We start from the raw sequence: 22,085 nt of genomic DNA on the forward strand, positions 1-22,085 counted from the left end.
TTTGTGTTAGTGCATCTAGATTGATAGACTTCCTCAAAATGCCATTTTTATATGCCATGCTTTGAGTCTAACCGTATGTGCATGATTGGATTTGCAATTAGAGCACCCTCCCTTCTATATCTCTGAACAGACAAGATTAATTAGAAAGAGAAAGCCATACCAGCGTCCCCTGCAGGCGCGTCAGTGTTGTGCACCACCGTGAGTATAAATATCAATAAATAAATATTTGTGTACATATATATAATATATTTTATATATATATATATATAATATTATATATATATATATAATATTATATATATATATATATATATATATATATATATATATATATATATATATATATAATATTATATATATATATAATATTATATATATATAATATTATATATATATATATATATATATATATATATATATATATATATATAATATTATATATCTAAAGATAAAGTGGTGCAGAAAATGATGAGACACTGTTTTAGAGCATCAAGACCACAAAAATCACGACTACTCTACGTCATCTTCAAAACATGAGTTGGGAGGACAAACCACCTCGTAAAGCACGGTAAGCAAGCCACCATCTTTTCCACCTTCAATATGGCGAGACAATATGGGCGTGGTTTCCTGTGTAAATTGAGCACATGCGCAGTCTCTTGCCCTTTAGATCAGCGTTTTTATGCTGATGGACTCCATGCTCGAGGTAAGCTGTAGATCAGTTTACTGGCCTAAGTGCAGTTTTATCACGCTACTGGGAGATTATTTTAGGAATCAATTGAGCCAAAACGCCAACAAATCTGTTAGTTTAATGCCAGATTGAACACACCGTCGATCATTTAAGTTTGGGCACCTATTGCCCAACGGCTGTGTGCCATATGTGACTAGTTATCTTAGCATTAGCTTCGCGACGACCATCTGACTTTAAAAGTATGTGATCCATATTCTCTCCAATTGAGCCAAAACGCCAACAAATCTGTTAGTTTAATGCCAGGTTGAACACACCGTCGACCATTTAAGTTTGGGCACCTATTGCCCAACGGCTGTGTCCCGTATGTGACTAGTTATCTTAGCATTAGCTTCGCGACGACCATCTGACTTTAAACGTATGTGATCCATATTCTCTCCATTATTGCGTCGTGTAGAAATACTTTTAATGTAATCAAACAAAGCTGAGACATCAACGGCTAGTTAGCTGGGTAAAGGCTCACTCAAAAATGACATCCAGAGGCACGATTTAGTTAGTTCCTGGTGTGTTGGCGTTTTTGGCTCAATTTATTCCTAAAATAATTGTTTGGCAGCACCCAAATAGCTTGGTTAAATCGATGTTTCCTTGTTTAACATCAACACGCAGCTCTTCCTGTGTGCCGAGGACACTCGCAACCTTGAAGTTACAGGAAAGGAGACTGGGTCAGATGAAGGTAAAACTACTTCCCCAAAAAACTGCACCTTAGCCTATTTGGTGAATCTTCATGCTTTATTTATAACTTTTGCTTTTTTTGCATGCAACAGGTCCACATCCAGACTGGAGGGTCAGGTGATCTTCCTCGCAAGTTGCCTACTTGAAGATGATGCTTCTGTTGCATCATGTGGTGTCTCTGAATTCTGGCAGGGTAATGTATTTGTTTATTGTCGAATATCCAAACTATATAAAGCTTGAAACATAATTTTGTGTAACTCAATGTGATCTATTATGACATGTATCGCCATGGTGAGATTTCACTGAAGTTGTGATTTACTTCTCGTAAAGTCCACAGCTCTCTGGCTTGTGCTGGCAAAGTGGGATGCCCAAAGGTAAGAAGGATCATTTAATGTTAACATAAAAACTAATTGTACCAGAAATCTATTGAAGCCAATATGTAATGTTATCATTACATATTGGCTTCAGTAGATTTTGGAGCAATTAGTTTTTATGTTAACATTAAATGAAATTTGTAATGCTAACTTAAACTACTACTCCAAAACCTACTTAGGCCAATATTTAATGTAAATATTGGCTTAAGTAGATTTTGGAGTAGTAGTATTTACATTAAATATTGGCCTAAGTAGATTTTGGAGTAGTAGTTTAAGTTAGCATTACAAATTTGTTTAATGTTAACATCAAAACTAATTGTACCAGAAATCTATTGAAGCCCAATATGTAATGTTATCATTACATATTGGCTTCAGTAGATTTTGGAGCAATTAGTTTTTATGTTAACATTAAATGAAATTTGTAATGCTAACTTAAACTACTGCTCCAAAATTTACCTAAGCCAATATTTAATGTAAATATTGGCCTAAGTAGATTTTGGAGCAGTAGTTTTTATAACTTTGTTTAAGAAAAAACACAGAATAAAACCCCTTCCATTTCTGTGTTTTTTTATTTTTTTTTTTATACTTGGGCAAAAAATAAGTAGTTTTTTTTAATTAAAAATGTGTTTTTTCTTCTAAGTGTTTTTCTCCTGTCTGCAGGTGGAGGGAAAAAAAACTTTCAATATGATGTCTATGTGCAAGAGCCAAAATGTATTCTTAATAAAAAAATTTCCACTTTCTATGTTACTTGCTTTTTGTGAAAAACCATGCATACAAAGAACATTTTTTTTCCACATTTATTGAAGTTTTGAAATAAGTTCACAAGTCATACAGCAATTAAAAATGAAGTAGTGCAATTGTCCATCGGATAAATGGACAATCTTCTCCCCTCAGGTGGAATTCTGAAAAAGAAAAAAAAAGTCAAAGTACAACAAAAAACACTGTTGAGCTTTTGTCACCTGTTCCCAGTTGTCCCTTACTCCATCATCAAGTTTTCATCCCACTGCAAAAGGCAACAACATTAAATACAGGAGGGGAAGGGGGGGGAATCTGAACATATTAAACATACCCATCTGGTGTTCTTTTTGTCCACGGCAGTCTTCAGAGGCCCCTATCCAGTCTATTTTCCATGTCCTCCACAAACATCAAATAATCAGGATCTTGATCATTTGATTCAGATGTGGTGGGAGATATGGAAAACATACTGGACAGGGGCCCCCAAGGACCAGACTCTGAGGGGTTGTTTTGGTAAACTTGGCTGGACCCTGAAGAGAAGCAAGATACAAAGAGTATTAGTACACATTACATGAAAATAATAAAATAATAACCTCAAAGACTTGGGTCCTACTTCTGCCTTGACTTGTCGATTTCACCTGCTTTGTCACCTCTTCCACCGTCTCCGTGGCTTTAAACCTACAAAACACCATAGCGTGATTATTTAACCATTTTGATGCACAAATAACTCATTAACTTCCCCAAGTTTTTCCAGGCAATCATTTCAAAACCATTGTTTTTTTTTTTAATCAATAAATATAGTAAATAGCCCAACACTTGTTTTTCCTCTTCTTACACTGAGGAAAAATTGTTATTTTACCCTATGTTTAAACTTGAGTTAAATATGACCCCTGCACTATTGTTGAATGTCTCACTTAGTTTTGTCAAAAGCACATTTAAAACTAAAAATGAAAAGGTCCAAGCCCAGAGGTCTTCCTTTAAGAAAGTGAAGGGAAAACAAGCCCAAGGTAAAAAGGAATAGTATTCTACGTACAATGGTACCGTTTATGCCTTACTCCTCCACTGATGGCGTTTGTGTGGGTGCGAGTTATCCACAGGTTCTTGCTATTAAAAAAAATCAACACCAGACCAGTTCAAGTCTTTTCATTCGAAATTTGAATGTATCATGAAAAACGAGCCAATTGAGCAACGCCTTGAATACTGAACGCCGAGATTTAATGATTACACGGATAGAGAAAATAGAAACTAGAATTTGAAAAACGACTCACTTAGCTGACAAACCTCTCGTTATGGCGTCGACAAGCAGCTCCTTTTTGGCCGTTTTGGCCACATTCTTGATGTTTCCCAGCAGTCTGTGCTCGTTGAGGAACTGAAACACACAATGGAATGATTTCTTTTTAAACAAAGAGCTATAGGTAGCGCAATGTAGCCAATTTGTTAGCAAACATTTTGCTGTGTCCATCCATGTGGGGCTACATCACGCTACGAAGCATGCTACCGTCAAAAACACTCTTAAAATGAGAACCGGGGCTTCGAAATCGCCGAATGATAACGTACCGAATGCGCTGCATTGTCCTCTAAGATGTTTATCAGGTCTTTCTTCGGTAAATCGTCACTTCTGACCTGCTCTGCAGACCACTCCCGTACTAGCTACTGGCTCATCCGCCATTTTGAAGGCTATTTCTACTCTGACCTTGGCCACGCCCATTAAAATAGACACACAAAAATCCATTATTTTCACAATAAAGTGTTTAGACTAATACACGTTATTATGAAAACAATGTATTTTTGTGTCTATTTCTGTTTTGTTTTTGCGATTTATTTTGTTTATTTATGCTTTAGGTCCTGTAGAACTGATCGTGAAGGCGTCCAGGTAGATTTCTAAGCCCGGCAACAAATAATGGCGAAAATGTGATTGGTTAGTTGCTTAAGTATGAAAACACGCATCTGGAAGCAGCGCAACTAGGGGAAAAGCAATGAAAGGAAGCTCATCGACAATTTGGAATTTATATATTTATATTTATATTTATATTTATATATATATATATATATATATATATATATATATATATATATATATATATATATATATAAATAAATGACCAAGGCTATTTTTCGTAACAAAAACCAAAAACTAAGTCCCCCCCATGTCCTTAGAACCTATTGATGCCCCTGATCAAGACTATTATCAGTGGGGTTATTCATGGCAAACTTGCGCAGAACACATTGGGGAACAGCCATTTTATTAAGCAAATTTGAATTTTGTGTTAGTTTCTCTTTATTCCAGTGCCACCAAGGTGAACACCAATGTTAAAAAATAAAATGTGACATTGTTTGTTGTTAAAAACTAAACATCAGAACGCAGACAGTTAGGAATAAAAGGAATCATAGAAATAGAGAGAAGAAGCTGACAGAAGAATGGCTAACGTTCTTCTCCCATTAGCAGAAAGTCAACACACGCCAGGGTAGCCCACAAAAAGAAAAGAAGAAGAACAAACAAACAGAAAACGGCATTTGCTTAGGACACGATCGTTCAGGTATTTCCCAATTTCTTGAGCGTATATTTGTTTGTTTTTGGAATGGGGGATCTGCTGGATTGTCTCACATTTGATTTCCCTGTCGAAGAGCTTCCACTGCAATGCAGAAACAGTAGATCTACTGAGGAGAGCGAGAGCCCCTAAGACTCTTCCTAGTGCAGTGAGAGAAGGGCTTTCTATTTGAACACACTCGAGTCAAGTGCCAACCATTAGTTTTGGAAACCCGCCATGTTCTAGCCTAACACCACCCTGGCACACAAGCAGTGGCAAACTACCTGAAGACATAGCTGGAATGTGTCCGGTACACTCACAATATCGCTATTTTTCAGCATTACAGTACAGAATAGAGCAATAGTTTTCATAGACTTTTCTTATTTTTTTTTCCTTTTTTTTTCTTCATATTGCACCATTGGAGAATGGGACAGAAAAAGATCGACAGAGACGCCATTTTCTAATTTAAACAAGATATGTGCAAACATGACTAAAGACTTTATTAACCAAATCAATTCTTCCCTGTAATATCCACAAATAAAAGTGATTTATCTCTTTTTTTATAGTAGTAAGAATAATAAATCTTCACATTGGATCATTTCATAAGTGTGACAAAATGCTCAGGCGGGCTGCCCAGTTGACGATGGCATCCTCATTGTCTTTGAATTTGTCAGTCCCCATGCATCCATAGGAAATAGATTATTTTTTCTTCCAAAAAAGCAACAATTCAAAAGCAGCTGAAAAGTGAATGGGTGTTAAATTCTCACGTTGATGTTCCATAGGAAAGAAAAAAAAAGAAAACTTAAAACTTATCTTTCAATCCAGAAAAAAAAACATGTCTAACTTATGATGAATACTTTTTCGCTCTGCTCATCCATTTGAATCAGCATGAATAGATGTCAACTAACTAATTAATAATCACTCATCAATGATAAATAACGAACAATAATCAAGAGTAAATAATGTTCCCCGTTTCTTATTAAGCTTGGCAGCGCTCTGGCCGCAGTCATTCCTGATGAGTGAAGGTTTTTTTTTGTTTGCTTTTTTAAAAATTTATTTTCAAGTGGATAAAAAGAAAGAAAAAAAAACACAAAGAAGAGATGAAAGGAAGTTCTAAAATAAATAAAAGTAGATTAGTAAAATCGACCGCACCCTTGGAGGGTCCGGACATATATACAGAACTATGTGGTGAGTCCGTTTACTGCACTTGAGTGTTAAGTCCAGCGTAAGAGAGTAGCTTTATAGTCCCGCCCGCCCTCCCAGGAGCCCCCCGCTGTTATACCAACGTGTAGGATTTTGCGTAGGGATTGCTGGTCTGTTTGAGCTGTCCTCGCGAGTCCAGCAGGGACTCCTGGGAGGTGCTGAGCTTGGCGGCTTGGGCCAACTCCGAACCCTCCCTGTGGGGGAGCGTGGCGGCCGAGCCGGGCTGCCATTGGGCCGCCGCCGCCTGGTCCCTGCTAGCTTGAGGGGCCTCTGTGGGCGTCGGGGGAGCCATGCGAGAGGGCCGCTTGAGCGAGCGGCTTTTCTGTGGCTCCAGACAGGCTTGGCCCATGGCCGCCCTCTCCCCACCGGACGTCCCCCTGGATGACCCCGAGCAGGACATGCCTCTGTTTAACAGGAAGTCCATGCGCAGGTAAGGAGGAAGGTGAACCAGCTCGCCTCCTGCAGGACAAGTCATAACAGGTTGGAATCCCAAATCTATTTTCTTTTCATCAGCTGACACAATGAAAAATGAACAAAAATGGACTATTATACCGATGTGCTGATATCGGAATTGGATCGTGTTGGAATTGGTGTCGGGTTGCAACAAGATGGCAACAACTACCAGCTGGTAAACGGTTATGAAAACATTTCCTTTTAGAACGACATTGTTGGCCATTATCCAAAAATTAAGAAAATACACGGAACGAGTCGCCGGCCTGAAAAAATTAACTACCGTCAAACCGTACGAGAGGCGCAAATACATTTAAATGCTTATTTAAAAAAAATACCAACGTGGTATTGCTACAATATCGGCATCTGTGTGTTGGAATTGATATCGGGAGCAAAAAAATGATATTAGTGCAAAGTAAGTTAAACATGATATAAATGATTTTGAGTTGGAAGGTGAGTTGCAAAAAAATAATAATGTGGATAATATGGTAAATAGGTTTTGTCTGGCAAAATGCAGACTAAAGACATCGAAAGGTCCAAGAAAAAGGCACTAAGAAAAGAAATTCAAGATCAGGTGTCAATGGTTTGGAAGACAAACAACACATGGAATGGTGAAGAAACTTCCTACCCGTGGCTGGCCCAAAAAATGAATAAATGTCAAAATTGTGTCAAACCGTGCAGGAGGTCACGAAGGAACTATGATCTGAAGTCAGTCTTAATGACTCCAACTAACGGCGAATCTGGTCAAAAATGGTATCTAAAATGGTAATAATTTGAAAGAAATTTGAGGCTCCAGTCTTGGCGCCCAAGTTCAAAATGGGGCTGTATGCCAGAATACAAACATATTTCGTGACAGTTGTCTCACCCGGTCTGTGGGCCTTGGGCACGGCCATGTTCATGACCCGGCTGACATCCTGAGGCTTGGGCGGGGAAGCGGTGAAACGGCAGATGCCCGATTCCGAGGGGGTGCTGGAGGTCAGGCTGTCGGTGTAGTCGTTGGTCCCGGCGGTCATCTGCTCCGAGGACGTGTCGGAGATGAAGCATTCGGTGATGGTGAACTTGGCGTGGCGCAGCTGCTCCTCCATTTTGGCATGCTCGTAGGCCCTGGCCAGCTCCTCGTAAGTGGAGGAAGCGCTTTCCGTTGACACCATACTGCTGCGAGCACGGTCTGGGTTTACATGGATGCACACATGGGATGTCAGTGGCACACAAGTAGTGATGTCACAAGGTGAGCAAATTGCAGCAAATATGTCACTAAGAGTCTAGACGAAGAAATATCAAGCACTGACCGGTATCCTGAGATGGGCTGACGCTGTAGCTGTCGCTCTCCTTGTCGACGGAACCCGCAACTCGAGGCGTTGGAAGCCTCCAGTCCGTGCTCAGCGTGTGGGAGGAGACTGGCGGATGCGGGCGGTTCAGGGTCCATTGGCTAGCATAGCGGTTGCGAGGTGCGGGGCCAGCTTTGGCTGTGCGGCGGGCGGTCGGGTCTGAGAGGGTACCACAACTTTTTATGCAAATCCTGACATACGACTCTGCCTCCATTAAAAAAGTCAGTCCAGTCATCAGCAAAAACTAAATGCGAGCTCCACATCTGCACCATGTTTGGCCTGATGTCTCAACTGAATAATACCATATTTTTCCTACTATAAGTCGCACCCGACTCTAAGATGCACCATGTAAAGTGTTTCAATGAAGAGGAAATAATATATATTTTAGTCAGACTGGAATATAAATTGCATTTTTGGAAGGGCAATTTTTGATTGGATCACAAGCCAAGAACAAACATACGTTAAAGTAACAATGCTAAAATGGAGAACATCAGGCTAAATAGGCATCTGTTAACAGATCAGGTTTTCAGATAACTAAAAAAAACATATACAAGTCGCACTCGCGCTATGAAAAAGTGCTTCTTATAGTCCGGAAAATACGGTAATCCAAAATAATCCTTCACACCTATAACACTAGCAGAATGAAGTATAGTCTCCAACACAAATGCTATATTTAATGAAGTAAAAAAAAAAGGTTTCCGTACTGGACTTACTGGTTCCTGGTCTGGCGTCAGATACATCCACCAGAGGACCAGTGGCCTGAGAGAGGGACTGGTAATGGACTGTGTGGGTGACTGTTGATGACTTCTGCTTCTGTGTTTCTCCAAAGTCATTATCAGTCAATAACACGGTAGATCTGTCGTCTGCGGGGTAGTGACAGAAGCAAAGTGTGGCAATCGGGGAATTAATGACGATACTCTCCCGTATACGGCAACACAAATCTGGGAGAGCGGTCCTTATGTTGCCTTTGCGCTTACCAACGGTCTCCATGGTGTCTCTCTCCTCAATTAGAAGCTGAGCTCTGGGGATGTCGATATGCATTCGAAGTGTTTGCTGCTGTTTGTTGACCGGCTCTGCCGGACGTGTGTTTTTACTTTAGGGATGAGAGGGGTGGGCCATAAAGTTAAGTCTGCCAAGTCCTTCGTAAGACAAAGTGGTACAAAAACAAGAGCTTCTTACCTCATGAGCATCTCAGCCAAACTCTTTGCATCTAAAGAGAGGAAAAACGGAAATGGCATATTTAATGTGTGTGAGAAAAAGTGGTCAATGCTTCCGTCTTACCTCTCAGTCTCTTCAGCCTCTGCTCACGCCTTCTCCTCCTCAGAACCAGCAGGCCAATGAAGATGACGACGATTCCCACCAGCACGCAAGATATAGTCACCATCATCTTCAAACCTTCGCCCCCTCCGGAGGTCTCCTCACTCACGTTGGGAGCCTTCACCAGGGGTGCAATGGTGCCTGCAAAGGGTTCATTGCGTTACCATGTTGCTCCGATGAAATCTAATCAAAAGCATCGCAAAGTTGAGCCCGGAAAAAATGCACAACGAAGAGGAAAAAGAAAAAAACATTTGCAAATCGCATTGGAGAATAAGTTGTATTTTGGGGGCAGTTTTATTTCATCTGAGATCAAGACCAAAAAAGTTACATTTTTGTCAAAATAAAATTCAGAGCAGTTCTTGATGACTGTTGCTTAAATAACATAACTCGTTTAGCAAAATCACAATCTCACTGTAAACCACTACAGATGGCAAACTTGTGAGGAAATAAAATATTTCTGTAGTCATGAATGAAACACTGAGGATTACAGGATTTTTCCGCCTGTTTGTCTGTTTATTTTTTTACAAAGAAATAAAAGCAGGTGAATCATTTTGCACACCGTGTGGATGTAGCAGTAGTAAAAATGGAACTCACTGCCATCGTAGCTGAGGGTGGCGAACTTGACCCTCTTCTCGGCGTAGCCCGCACTGTTGTAGATTTTCATCTGCAGCTCGTACCAGGTGGCCTCCTGCAGGTCGTAGAGTATGTAGCTCTTGGTGAGAGAGGTGCGTTGCGCCGTGGTCCACGAAGGCGACTCCATGGGCCGATACTCCAGCGTGAAGGAGGTGATGGGGCATCCGCCGTTGTTCCAGCCGTTCAGGTTGAGCTTCACTCGAGTGACGTTGATGCTGGTGAAGAGCTCCTGCTCTTTGGAGTACTGAGGTTCTGAAGACAGTCAGCCCCGATCGTAAGGTGTCGTAATTTTTTCGGGTTGATAATACATTTCTATTCCTGTTAAAAAAACCTCTATTTTGAACACTTTGAATTGTAGCAAAGTGTCATTTCTTCAAAATTGTGTTGTTAAAAGATACAATAACAGTTACAAAAGTGAGGGCACATTTCTATAATGCCTGAATATATATTAGGATTGCACCAATAACGATGCTAGTATTTGAAGGGACCTCTGTATGCAACTAAAATGTGTGTAGCAACAAACAGTGCCCAATATGTACACTTGAAGGTTTAGTTTAAAACACCGGTTGTGTTTTTTAAAGCATAATCATCAAGAAAAATAATCAAAAATACATTTTATATTGTAGTGGGAAGTCTCTGACTGAGGCAGACAGAATGGCCATCACGACATCTGACAAGACTAAGGGACTATGTCATAATTTATAACCTGCACATATTTTGTATTCTTAACGGTATCTGTACAGTATTGGCATCGTACGTACCACAAAGCCAGGTAGTGGAATCGGTAAATGGTAATGGTGCAACAATAATATCAAAAATATTCCCACACTTGTGTGATACAGTAGGAAGAATTTCCCAAACTATTTGAGGCTCTCCTCACCTTTGCCATGGGTCTTTGCTTCAATGATCTCACTTATGCGTCCAGGTCCAACAGCATTTTGGGCCGTTAGGGTGAACTTGTACCAGGTGCCACACTTGAGGTTCTCTAACCGATAGGAGCGCTCACTCGGACTGATGGCGAAATTGCCCCACTGCTCGCTGTTGTCCTCGGAATATTGCAAAATGTAGCCTTGGGGGGGGGAAAAAGAAGATGGCCAATGAATGCTGGCTCAGTGCAGGGATATTGAAGCTTGTACTATGGAGGTTTAGTTCCAATGATGTATCTGACCTCTTATGGAACTCCCACCATTGTCCCCAGGTATCCAGGAGAGTGTGATGGAAGTGGTGGTGGTCTTGGTCACTGTGAGGCGAGGCTGGTCAGGTGGGACTGAAGAAGACGGACACATTATTATGTATGGTGTACCCGCCTATTCTAAGCTAAACTAGGCTAAACCATGCTACCGTACTTTCTGGACTATAGGTCACACTTTTTTCATCACAGTTTGCCTGGGCCTGCGATTTATATCTTTTATTTTTTCACTCTGATCATATTGTCTTTTTTAGGCTATAGTCAACAGGTGGCTATTTTGTCTGTTGTTCGCTATTTTTTATTGTTGTTGTCTGTGAAAGCTTTAAATCTCATTATACTTGTATAATGATAGTAAAAGCATTCAATTCAATTCAACTCCCATTACTTTAAGGCACAATCTTGGTTTCTGATCAATTAAAAAACTGCCCACAACAATGCAACTTATACTCCAGTGCGACTCATATATATTTTATCCCCTTCGTTTTGCATTCCTTGACTAATGCAACTTATTGTCCCAAAAATACGGTATTATACAAAGAATTGTGTATCCAAAAATGAGCTGCCACCATTTATTGCATGTCACAAGAATGAGTGAAAGCCTTTGAAATTCCTACCTTGAACCTGCAGGTTAAGGATGATCTTATCCGAGCCAAAGCTATTACTAGCCACACAAGTATAGTTCCCAGAGTCCTCTGCTTTCACCGTTCGAATAACAAGGCTGCCGTTCCCATGCACAATGCGCCGGCTGTCGGTCACCACCGGCGCTGGAGTTCCATTGCTGCAACCCAGAAGTCATTTAGCTTTATGTTTTCTATGCAAAATGAACCGTTAGAAAGGATTTCATCATGCTGGTGCAGTCTTACATCTCCTTTAACCATTTGATTGTTGGAGAAGGATCCCCCACCGCCTTACATGGCAACACAATATCTTTCATCCAAGGTGTGGTGACCGTTCTGTTGAAGGTCAAAATGCGTGCTGGAGCTGAAAAATAAAACAAAAGCTTCATCCAATCTTCAAATCTTCCAAATGGTCATCAAATTTCAACACATTTTTTAAGGTCCGACAGGTAAAATGGAAGATTTCAAGGAATGGGTCATGGCATTTTCAGGATCTATATGTATGTAGAGATAATGTCCACTTGAAGCCGGGATAAAAGTAATGGATGATGACCCCTGGGGTTTTATCTGTGTATGCCATCGTCCACGTTCTCGCTAAGAAATTGTTGTGCCGACAGGGGCACACAAAAGGTGGTACGGACATTCCTATTTGAAATAATCCTCATACAAAATACAAAAAAACATGCCATTGAGTAAGAAATTCTAAAAAACTTATGGCGATCCCTGAACAACTTTGAATTATTGATGCAACGTTTCCCACAACATGCCCACAACTCTGTATTATTAATATAACGTTTCCCAAAACATGCTCACAACTCTCTTACCATAACCTTAAAATTGTACATCAATTTTCCAAAGGAAAGCATTGAGCAAATGTATGCCTTGAGTGCACATCTCAAAACCATGTTCCATGCATATAATTAAAAAAAGCCTTAAAAATTAACTAAGGAAAGTTTTTTCTTGACTCCACTTAAAATTTGTACCACGTTACTGCGTCTATGCCAAATAGTGTAGTAATATTATATGATCCAAATATTCCCTTTGGATTTGTAAAATGAGTTTACGAGCCCTTGAGAGTTTATGACCTATTATTAATGAACATGGACCAAAAAAGAAATAGAAAGTCTCAATGATTTCAAGAATTTTCAAGCTAAAATAAATGTATCTAATGGTGAAATGGCCCATCCATCAATCTAACTTCATTTACCTTCGGCCATGGGTTTAACAGTGATGATCTGACTGGCGTTTCCACGGCCGGCGGCGGTGACGGCCACCACCCAGATACTATACTGACGGTTCCTACTCAGGTTGGGGATCCGGTAGAAGAATATGTCCGGAGCTGCCTCAAACTCACTGCTGACCTACGTGTGAGAAAATATTCCCGTCTGAACTCCAGACATAAAAATACAGACAACTGCATACCACGACGCGTACAGACAAAGTACCATCATACCGTGGGGTGTGGATTGGAGCAGAAAACGGTGTATTTCCGTATGATGCCATTCACTTTGAGAGGAGGAAGCCACGACACAAACACCACCGAGTTGGAAGCAGCTGCCGCTTTTACGCCACCGGGAGGGCCGGGAACTGAAACACAACAGCAATTGTACTATGAGAATCCAAAATATTTTCCACCGTTCAACACTACTTTATCATTGTAGTTTTGATGGACTTTTTGAATGGGATTCTCCTCTTTGATTCTGGGAATAAACGCTCACCGTCTTCCTTGGTGCGGATGTAAATCTGTTCACTGCGAACACCATCACCTGCTCGGGTGAAGGCTAACACCTGGATGCTGTAGTTGGTGTACTTCTCCAGCCCGTCCAGCTCCAGTGACGGCTGGTTGTTGCTGGTGGTGACATTCCGGATCTCTCCAAGTTCTAAGGAAAAGGTATGAATCCAATTCAGTAAAGTTAAATAAAGCAAAGTTTATTTGGTGAATGAAAACTTTACACCGGTCACCTCAGTGTTTCAAATGTCAATGTCGGTATTCCCTTCATTATTCGTTAGAACGGCGTACTCGGACAAAACCCACGCAGGCACAATTTTTGTGGCAGACGCCCACAGTGTCGCTTCATACTAAAAAGGACATTTATTTTATCAAGATTTATAACTAAAAACACATCCTCAAACTTCATTCAGACAATTGTCATCATTTTAAAAGAAAATCCCAGTCAGATGCATGGCCTTGCTATGTTTGAACTGAACATGAAATTCAACCATAAAGCCCATAATCAGGGTCGGCACGAGTGGGAGGCCTTGACTGGCATCCCGCTGACCTTGACTGTCAATCATTAATATCTCATGGCTATGCTCTTCTGACCCACTTTGCCTCGTCCTTTTAAGTGGCCTGCACACACATAACGCAACGTACGCTTCTCATAAGCGATTAAAAACAAATAATTGTTGCTGAAGTGCATCACCGACGTGACGCCGACACGAGCCCAATCGCCTCCTTCATTCCCGGGTGCAAAATGTCATGTCTGCTGGCCCTCTGTCGGCCATCCAGAAGGTCTTCCCTGGCAACTGTTACCGTGCAAATTCCTCATGGCTGTCAAATCCTTAAGCGTTTCATGTTCAACGTGAGGGCCAACATGATGTGACAGAGCGGGGGTCAAAGGTAATTGTGCTGTCACAACCAACTCCCCCTCACACAAACCCAGCTTGGAACAATGGCGTGGAATATTATTTGACGTCCACATCATTTTGCCTTCAAGAATAGGATTCTTGCACCCACAATGCACCTGAATGACTCCAAGCTATCCGTAGCAAACCTTATTGCTCAGCATCACACTGTTTTTTCTTCTGTGTGTATAAATACACTGAAATTACTTGATTACAACTGACAGCATTCAAGTCCGGCTAAACGCAAACAGGAGGAAGTTCAGGAATCGGCGGACGTGACCCACTTCGAGTCGAGAAAAGAATCATCTTGAATAATTCTAGGTAAAAACCGTCATGCATATACTATATTGCATGATATGAAAATGTGTCATTTTGCAACTTTGACATAAAACATACCAAGCTATTTCCCCCCTTTCATTCATTTTCTGCACCACTTATCCTCATAAGGGTCGCGGGGGGTGCTGGAGCCTATCCCAGCCAACTGTGGGCACCGGGCGGGGACACCTTGAATCGGTGGTTAGTCAATCGCAGGAGAAGCTATTTTAAAAACCCAATATTTTAAGATGTAGTTGATATGATATGGCAAATAAAATCAAATTTAATCAAAAACATTATATACTGATCATTTTTTACTTGAAAGATTTTGCACAACTGTTAATAATTTGAATTTGCCCGATTACAACAGGTGTTAAAAGAGCTTCAAAGCAAATGAGTATTCATAAAAAAACAAAAACTAAAATGTCAGTTAACATGTGATGCAATTATTTTTCATTGGTCCTTTTTGAAAGATAAAAAAATAAATAAATTATTATTCTAATGCTGTGCAAACACTTTACGAAACACTTTTCTTTAATAAACAAATTAAAATGAGTGTGTGCGGTATACCGACCTCCATCGGGCAAGTTGGCCCAGTAGATAACCCTGAAGCCCAGAAGGTTGCCATTTAGAGCATCTTTTGGAGGGGTCAGCCAAGATAGGGAGATGACCTCTGGAAATGTAGCTATGGCTTGGACGTGCTCTGGAGGACGACTCGGCACTGGGAACGGAAAACAAGAGGCAATAAGAATAATAGTATGTTCACAAGCAGAAAAAAAGGACACCCGCAGTACTCCATTATCTCCACTAGATTGTAATATAACCTCACAATTAACTCTCTGAGGGGGTATCATACTTATTCCTTGCTTGACGCTTCAAAATATGAAGAACAGAATGTTGTTGCTACTCCCTCTCCTTACAAAAAGACCTTATTTACATAGTTTCCGTCATGTAAATGCCATTTGAAGTCTTCTTACCATCTTCTAGTGTGGTGGCAGCCACTTCTGTGGAAGATGGGCCAGTGCCAGCGCTGTTACTGGCTTGCACCACAACACCATACTGGGTGAACTTCTTCAGATTGTCCAGTATCAAGCTTTCAGCGTTGTCGCCCGTTGTCTCCACACTGATGACGCTGAACTGGTAGTTTCCTCCTGAGCTGTACTCTCTGTAGCCCACTTGATAGCCTTTGATGGCTCCATTCTGGAGGTGCTTTTTAGGTGCCTAGCAGAGAAGAAAGAGCCGCTATTGGGTGGATACAGGGCATCCAGGAATGGAATAGTTTCGCAATACATGAAAAATAACAACACGTCCCAACAATACCAGACTTTGGAGTAAATGTTTTCAATGTTAGACAACAATTATTTGTGTTCCACCTGAAAGCAACACCGAAAAAAACTGTTTTGGTACCTTTTGGCCTTCTTTTCATGCCTCAGAAATCAATCACACAGCCAAATTGATGACAGAAGCCCCCCCAAAAGGACAAATGAAGCATCTACATCCCAAATAACCAGAAAGTTCAGTTTTTTCCTCACACAGGATTTTCAAAAAAAAGCTCTCGCATTGATAAGATGTAAAAATACCAAATAAGATGGGAAAACAATTTCACGGTCCCCTCTCCAGAAACCATAAAACATCTCGAAATCATTTAAAGCCTTTGAATCCAGACAGATGGCCGCACAGACTATTGATAACATTTCTTCAAATTCACAAAAAACGGGGAGACAATTTCACGGTGTCCTATCAGGTGACAATAAAACGTCCGAAGGCTTTCAACCGGGCGAGATTGTTCTGAATTATAGCGTCAATTGCGCAGTCTGGAAGAAAATATCTTCTCACCAAGAGAGATCCATAGAGACAATGCATAATAATGATACCATATCAATATGGCGGACGCTAAAAAAACAATGTTTCAAGGTAAAAGCAACAGTAACTTACTCTCCAGGAAACTTTGATGCTCTGAGAGGAAAGGGCTTCCAGTTGCACATCCTGAGGTGGTCCATCAGGGGCTAAAAACAGATTGACAACACTTTGATTTCATCTGCAGAGATGACGTCCAAGTGTGTGCGTATATTTTTAAAAGGAATTGCTTTCGTTCTGAGTAGAAGTGCTCTGCAGGGAAGATGAATAGATAGGGGGCTAATTTGCAGAAAGGGGTTCAACCTGATTCTATTGACCATTGTGGCACATTTACTACTGAGGACACTAATTGAAAAGTTGGGCTTTTAGTGCCAGGTCAGTGTGTGTTCAATAATGCAACATAGCCAATTGGACAGAGACTGAGACTGTTGTCGTCCCCCCACCTTTTAATAATGTAAGAAAACCCAAGTATGTTTTTACCTGCTTCATCGGTGGTAATGGTGAGCTCGTTACTGGCTTCGCTCTTTCCGATGAGGTTTTTGGCAAACATGCGGATATTGTAGGTGGAGGAAGGGTGCAGGTCGATGATTGTGGCCTGGTTGAGCTGAGGCGAGACATCTTTGGTCTTCTGAGCGGTGTCCCAGGAGGCTGCAAAAGGGGACGGGCTTCAGTTTATGGGGGTCGCTCAAGCCGAGCCAGGGGTTAAGTGAAATGAGCCAATCAGGATAGCTTTTATTTGTGTGAGAGTAGAAGTATAATTTGTTACCAGCGCACAATGGTGCAATATGAGCTTTTGACAGTTTCCTCTACCTGATTTGTTCTTGCTCTCAATATCAAAGCCTGTGATTGGGCTGTTGCCGTCGAAACCCATAGTCCAACGTAGGGCGATAGTTCGATCCTTCACTTCTCTGATCTCAACCTCTGGGGGATCGGGAGGCTCTGCAAATTCAAAAACCTGGTCATTATTGCATTACAGAAAATGATGAAGAGTCATAGGATTGATCTCAACATTAAACAAAGCACTGGTGTCAAAGTGGCGGGGCGTGGCCAGATCCGGCACACTTTGTGCAGCGTGCGAGGGGAACACATGCTTGTTGACTTTGTCTTTTATGCTCAAACTCAAATGAATATCAATGAAAGATAAAGAATATTAACTCTGGCAAAGGAAATATTGATTACCTATTTCCCATAGCGTAAAGCAAAGTTTTTCTACCTTGAACTGTGAGCTGTATGATGCCTCGGTCTTCACCAAAGGAGTTGATGGCGTGGCAAGAGAAAAAGCCCGAGTCTTCCCTCACTGTTGGCATGATCTGATAAATGCATGACAATACTTTAGTCAAATATGTTCTAATAGACATTTTAAATATTGTCACTTTGGTAAAAGGATCCACATTCACAGTTTTATGGCAAATTAGCACAGTGATCAATACAAAACCAATGATGATGAGGAATTAACTACATTTGTCATCAATTGTCCATCGACAAATAGGGCCTTGACTCAAATTAGGATCAAAGTTGAAAAGGGGATTCATACCTGCAACGTCGAGATGACTTCATCTCCGATTTCCTTGACGGTAACCACATAGCGACTGGTCTCGGGGTTGATGATACGTTCCTCTTTGTCCCAGCGTACCATGATGGGCCTCTCGCCATGAGCAGTGCAGCTCATTTTCTTCTCTTCACCTTGTGTGGCCAGTGTAGTGTTGGGGTATGAAGTGATCATTGCAGGAACTAGTTCATAAAAAGAGAGGAGAAAAAAAACACACACAAAAAGAAACAATTACAAGCAGCTACATTGTAATGCTGATCAGACCAGTTGAGATAGAAAACTGCTTGACAGCCATATGTATAAATATTTAAACTACTCTAACAAACTTTCCAAGACAAAATGTCCTGTGACTAAAAAAAACGTAAAAGTAGCTCAATTTATTACATTGAAATGGATAAAAATATAAATATAAATAGAAAAAAGAATTGAAGCCTGCACAGTTTGTCCAGAAATTGCATCGTCTAGTTAATTATATTTTTAAAATAAATTCATTTTTTTTCAAATTTTTGATTTTTTAAAATCAATTTAAAATATCCTAAAGTTGCTGTGTCAGTAGATAGTAGAAAATAGAAACATGTGGACTCATTGTGTTACATTGTTAAGAATTTTAAATGTAATTTCGCTAGATTTGTCTCTTTCATATTTAAAAAAAATTGAACGTTACAAGAAGTGTTGGCATTTATCTTGTATGTGTGATGCCCAAAACGTACCAAAGCTCTGAAGACATCACACCAAATACATGCTGGTGATATCTTGCACAAAACATAGCCGCTCTGGGCCCCTAGACACCAACTGCACGCGTGCACGCACAAAACCTCACGCGACACGCGCACACTCGCACAAACAGCCTCACGTAAAGCGCCATTCCAGTGACGTGATGAGGAGTGTCAGGCAAGAAGTTGCAAACATTTAAGCCTCATCTCTTATTTACTCCGCAGCCATTTGGGGCTCGTCTACAGAAAAGAACGCTGATTTATTTTGCATGACAAGTATAAATTTTTCGTGAGGCACATTCCGGAAAAAAAGGGAAAACTATAACAGCCAAGGTGCGATGTAAACGTTATCATTTTGAGCACGGCTAGTACTCTCATTTTGCCGCCTAAGTGGCCGAGCCGTGTTGTCGGCACCCCCGGCAGTCTGGTACACGGCACGAGGTGAAAAACAGCAACGATGGAAATAGCCGAGATCCGTCGTGGAAATAAGATACCAGAACTGTAAATATCAAATGAATTTCAGGATGTTGTGGAAAAATCCATTAAATTTTCACGACATCTTCAATTCTCTTTAAATAGTACTACTACAGAGAGAGCATAGTACACTCGGGGTCAGCAAGCTGTTTGAAACTGAGATGAGAAGCGCTACTCACTCAGTACGACCTTTAATTATGTTCTTATTCATGATATTAAACTACGCAAAAAAATTGATCATATTACAGATTTCCCTTGTCAATCCGGGTGTGCTTTTGTGACGACAATCACCTTCTTGATGGGTCATTTTCAGCTCTTTGTAGTAAATAAAAAAAAGGCTGCACCTGCATAATATTTTGATGACAAGCCCCCTGTTTATTCAGAGAACGGCGATGATACGGTAAACCTGGAGGGAATCTTTGCTCATAGGCTAGTCCCATAAGAAAAAAAAACACCTTCACTCGCCTTCTTCTCTTCACAGGATTCCTTTCACCTGGCCGGGTTACCATGCCAACCAGCATAGGGCAGTCTCTCTCCTTCTCTCTCTCTCTCTCTTTCTGGCTTTTTTTTTTTTGAATAGCCAATAAAACATGGACCCGGTATTGATTTTCCCAGCATAATGATGATTACACAGTCATGGCCTGAATGGTGCAATGCAGGACTAATACAAAATGTGTGTCAATAGGGATTCAGTGGCCAAAAATGTGTACATGGACCTGACTGGATATTCCTAGTTGTTGTTTAGAAAAACATTTGACAGATTATAGCAGGGGTGTCAGACTCGGGTTGGTTCACGGGCCGCTTTAACGTCAACTTGATTTTACGTGGACATGGCCATTTTAGATATAATATTTATATATATTTTTTTAATAAATGGATTAAAAGAACTGGATTAAAATCCCAGAATATTCAGTTTTTTATAGATCTAAAACAATATTTATTTTAGCTTTTTTTAAATATATTTTTAGATTTTACAAAATGATTTTTGAACTAAAAACACAGAAAAAAATGATCAAAAAATTACAATTATTGATTTAAAAGGGGGAAAATCAGGAAATTTAATATACATCTATACTCTTCATTTTAATTTGATCCTAAAACAGAAAGTCGGCACTCATCATTTACTTTCCCGGGCCGCACAAAATGATGCGGCGGGCCAGATTTGGCCCCCGGGCCTCCACTTTGGTCTTAGTATACCCTTATAGTATACCCAGCATGTGTGTATACAAGTATATATTTTAACTAATAGGATGTTTGACTTTATCCATCCATGTAAAGGATATTAGGATGAGATTCTCATTTGTATTTGAGATAATATTAGCCAAGGAAAATCATAGCTTTAAAGATACTCGGGTAACTAACATTGTCTTCATTAGTGTCGGAACTGTGGAGGAGCGTGTTAGTGGCTGCCTAGCAGGCCAATGTTGGCCACGGGGCATCGTGGCTCAACAGAGAGGCAGGCGAGAGATGACGAGTGCTACGGCTTTGTGCCCTGCAGCCACTGGGTAAGTGGGTACTGGGGATGAGACGGCCAAGATGGGGTGGGAGGCGGGGGTGCTTGGATTTTAGGGGAAAAGGAGTGGCAATGGCACAGAGATGACTAGTTGACTGGGCGCCTGCCTTCAATGTAGTGAAATAATTCCCTTAGCTGCTCGATTGGCTTGGACGTGAAGCACAAGATCAAATATGTGCCCGCCTCTGCTCAGTGTGCCGCAGCGAAGGGGGGCATCGCTCGTGCTGGATGCAGATGAGTAAAGGAGATGAAAGCGATACGGATGGGAAAGAGGGAGAGAGAGGATGGAGACTCCCTCGTGTTTGTTTGAAGGCAGCCGTTCAGTGACCAAAAGGCCATTTAGCACTTCTCGTACACACCTCATTATGTTCTCTCCTCTCGTGGCGGTGGCTCGTGACATTATGATGCCTAATTGGCTTGATTGCTCTTAATTGGCAATGATAAACACTGAGTGGCTGTTGACTGACTCAGATAGCATCCGCTGTGGATTGGTAATGAATTGACTGAATTGCATCTGTTTGGGAGTTAAGGATGCTTGACGGGGAAGCGCATCAAAATCCTTCGCTTCCACCTGCATCTAGTACTGGATTATTTAGTTACACGAGAAGCCGTCTGATTCGTGGAAGAGAAAAATAAACAGCTTCTTCCAGCATACCTGTCAACCTCTGCCGATAACTGCCCTTATAAATGATTATGATTCCCCTTACAAACCCCCCAAAAACCTTACAAACACCGTACGACTCGTACGGTGTTTGTAAGGTTTTTGGGGGGTTTGTAAGGGGAATCATAATCATTTATAAGGGCAGTTATCGGCAGAGGTTGACAGGTATGTTCCAGTGTCCGAGCAGAATGACGTATTATGAAGAGACATTAGCCAACTAAGAACAAGCACTCATAACAATCAAAGTGCCAAGCCAGGATGTTCCAATAGCGAAAAGTAGACTTTCTAAATTCATGTTTATAGCCTCTTGAGCAAAAAAAATGCAAGCAGTGCCTGTCTGCTCACCTGCGTTTCGCGACCTTCGCCAAATTAAAATATACGATCTTCACTGTTGGTTTTCCGAAGACAAAAGCCAGACTTGGATAGCCAATAATACAAAGCGAAGATCATACTATCCGTCGCGTGAGGACTTTAGCATGCGTCAGCTTGTGTGCCTCCCTAATTGGCCTCCTAAGCCTCTTAAGTAGCTGCTCAAATGGTGTCGGCTGTCCTGGATAAACAACGTAAAAACAGCATGTGCAGGCTAT

General features: G+C 40.9%; 1 protein-coding gene and 2 long non-coding RNA genes across 13 annotated transcripts in view; 1 reads left to right on the top strand and 2 right to left on the bottom strand.

Moving 5' to 3' along the window:
- The first annotated feature begins 637 nt into the window (after positions 1-637).
- Positions 638-2,533, top strand: LOC144068149 (uncharacterized). 3 transcript variants are annotated; one of them, XR_013298125.1, is made up of 5 exons: positions 638-703; positions 1,352-1,418; positions 1,510-1,610; positions 1,748-1,791; positions 2,452-2,533. It is a non-coding gene; the product is annotated as an uncharacterized LOC144068149 (long non-coding RNA). The 3 variants fall into 3 exon arrangements; XR_013298126.1 differs by having other exon boundaries at positions 682-703; positions 1,299-1,418; XR_013298124.1 differs by lacking the exon at positions 638-703 and having other exon boundaries at positions 710-1,418.
- Positions 2,534-2,558: 25 nt separating this feature from the next.
- LOC144068150 (uncharacterized) lies at positions 2,559-4,285 on the bottom strand. 2 transcript variants are annotated; one of them, XR_013298127.1, is made up of 6 exons: positions 4,084-4,285; positions 3,795-3,895; positions 3,140-3,204; positions 2,861-3,056; positions 2,751-2,794; positions 2,560-2,693 (listed from the first exon to the last, which is right to left on the bottom strand). It is a non-coding gene; the product is annotated as an uncharacterized LOC144068150 (long non-coding RNA). The 2 variants fall into 2 exon arrangements; XR_013298128.1 differs by lacking the exon at positions 2,751-2,794 and having other exon boundaries at positions 2,559-2,693; positions 4,084-4,284.
- A 501-nt stretch (positions 4,286-4,786) lies between these two features.
- dscama (Down syndrome cell adhesion molecule a) overlaps positions 4,787-22,085 on the bottom strand; it is a 58,172-nt gene continuing 40,873 nt past the window's right edge. For 7 of the 8 annotated variants that reach the window (XM_077592469.1, XM_077592468.1, XM_077592466.1 and 4 more), the window contains 22 exons: positions 18,123-18,319; positions 17,802-17,898; positions 17,399-17,527; positions 17,069-17,236; positions 16,667-16,737; positions 15,709-15,952; positions 15,306-15,452; positions 13,510-13,671; positions 13,245-13,378; positions 12,999-13,152; positions 12,038-12,155; positions 11,789-11,952; positions 11,154-11,252; positions 10,866-11,054; positions 9,947-10,237; positions 9,317-9,493; positions 9,215-9,245; positions 9,013-9,128; positions 8,740-8,898; positions 7,997-8,194; positions 7,573-7,875; positions 4,787-6,716 (listed from right to left, as the gene is read on the bottom strand). In XM_077592469.1, coding sequence (XP_077448595.1) covers positions 6,331-6,716; positions 7,573-7,875; positions 7,997-8,194; positions 8,740-8,898; positions 9,013-9,128; positions 9,215-9,245; positions 9,317-9,493; positions 9,947-10,237; positions 10,866-11,054; positions 11,154-11,252; positions 11,789-11,952; positions 12,038-12,155; positions 12,999-13,152; positions 13,245-13,378; positions 13,510-13,671; positions 15,306-15,452; positions 15,709-15,952; positions 16,667-16,737; positions 17,069-17,236; positions 17,399-17,527; positions 17,802-17,898; positions 18,123-18,319 — 3,734 coding nt within the window. In that variant the 3' untranslated portion in view covers positions 4,787-6,330. The remainder of the gene's footprint in view (positions 6,717-7,572; positions 7,876-7,996; positions 8,195-8,739; positions 8,899-9,012; positions 9,129-9,214; positions 9,246-9,316; positions 9,494-9,946; positions 10,238-10,865; positions 11,055-11,153; positions 11,253-11,788; positions 11,953-12,037; positions 12,156-12,998; positions 13,153-13,244; positions 13,379-13,509; positions 13,672-15,305; positions 15,453-15,708; positions 15,953-16,666; positions 16,738-17,068; positions 17,237-17,398; positions 17,528-17,801; positions 17,899-18,122; positions 18,320-22,085) is intronic. The other variant, XM_077592471.1, reaches the window with a different exon arrangement.

The sequence above is a fragment of the Stigmatopora argus genome, chromosome 22 (genome assembly GCF_051989625.1).
Source record: "Stigmatopora argus isolate UIUO_Sarg chromosome 22, RoL_Sarg_1.0, whole genome shotgun sequence".
In the NCBI taxonomy this organism is placed as follows: domain Eukaryota; kingdom Metazoa; phylum Chordata; class Actinopteri; order Syngnathiformes; family Syngnathidae; genus Stigmatopora; species Stigmatopora argus.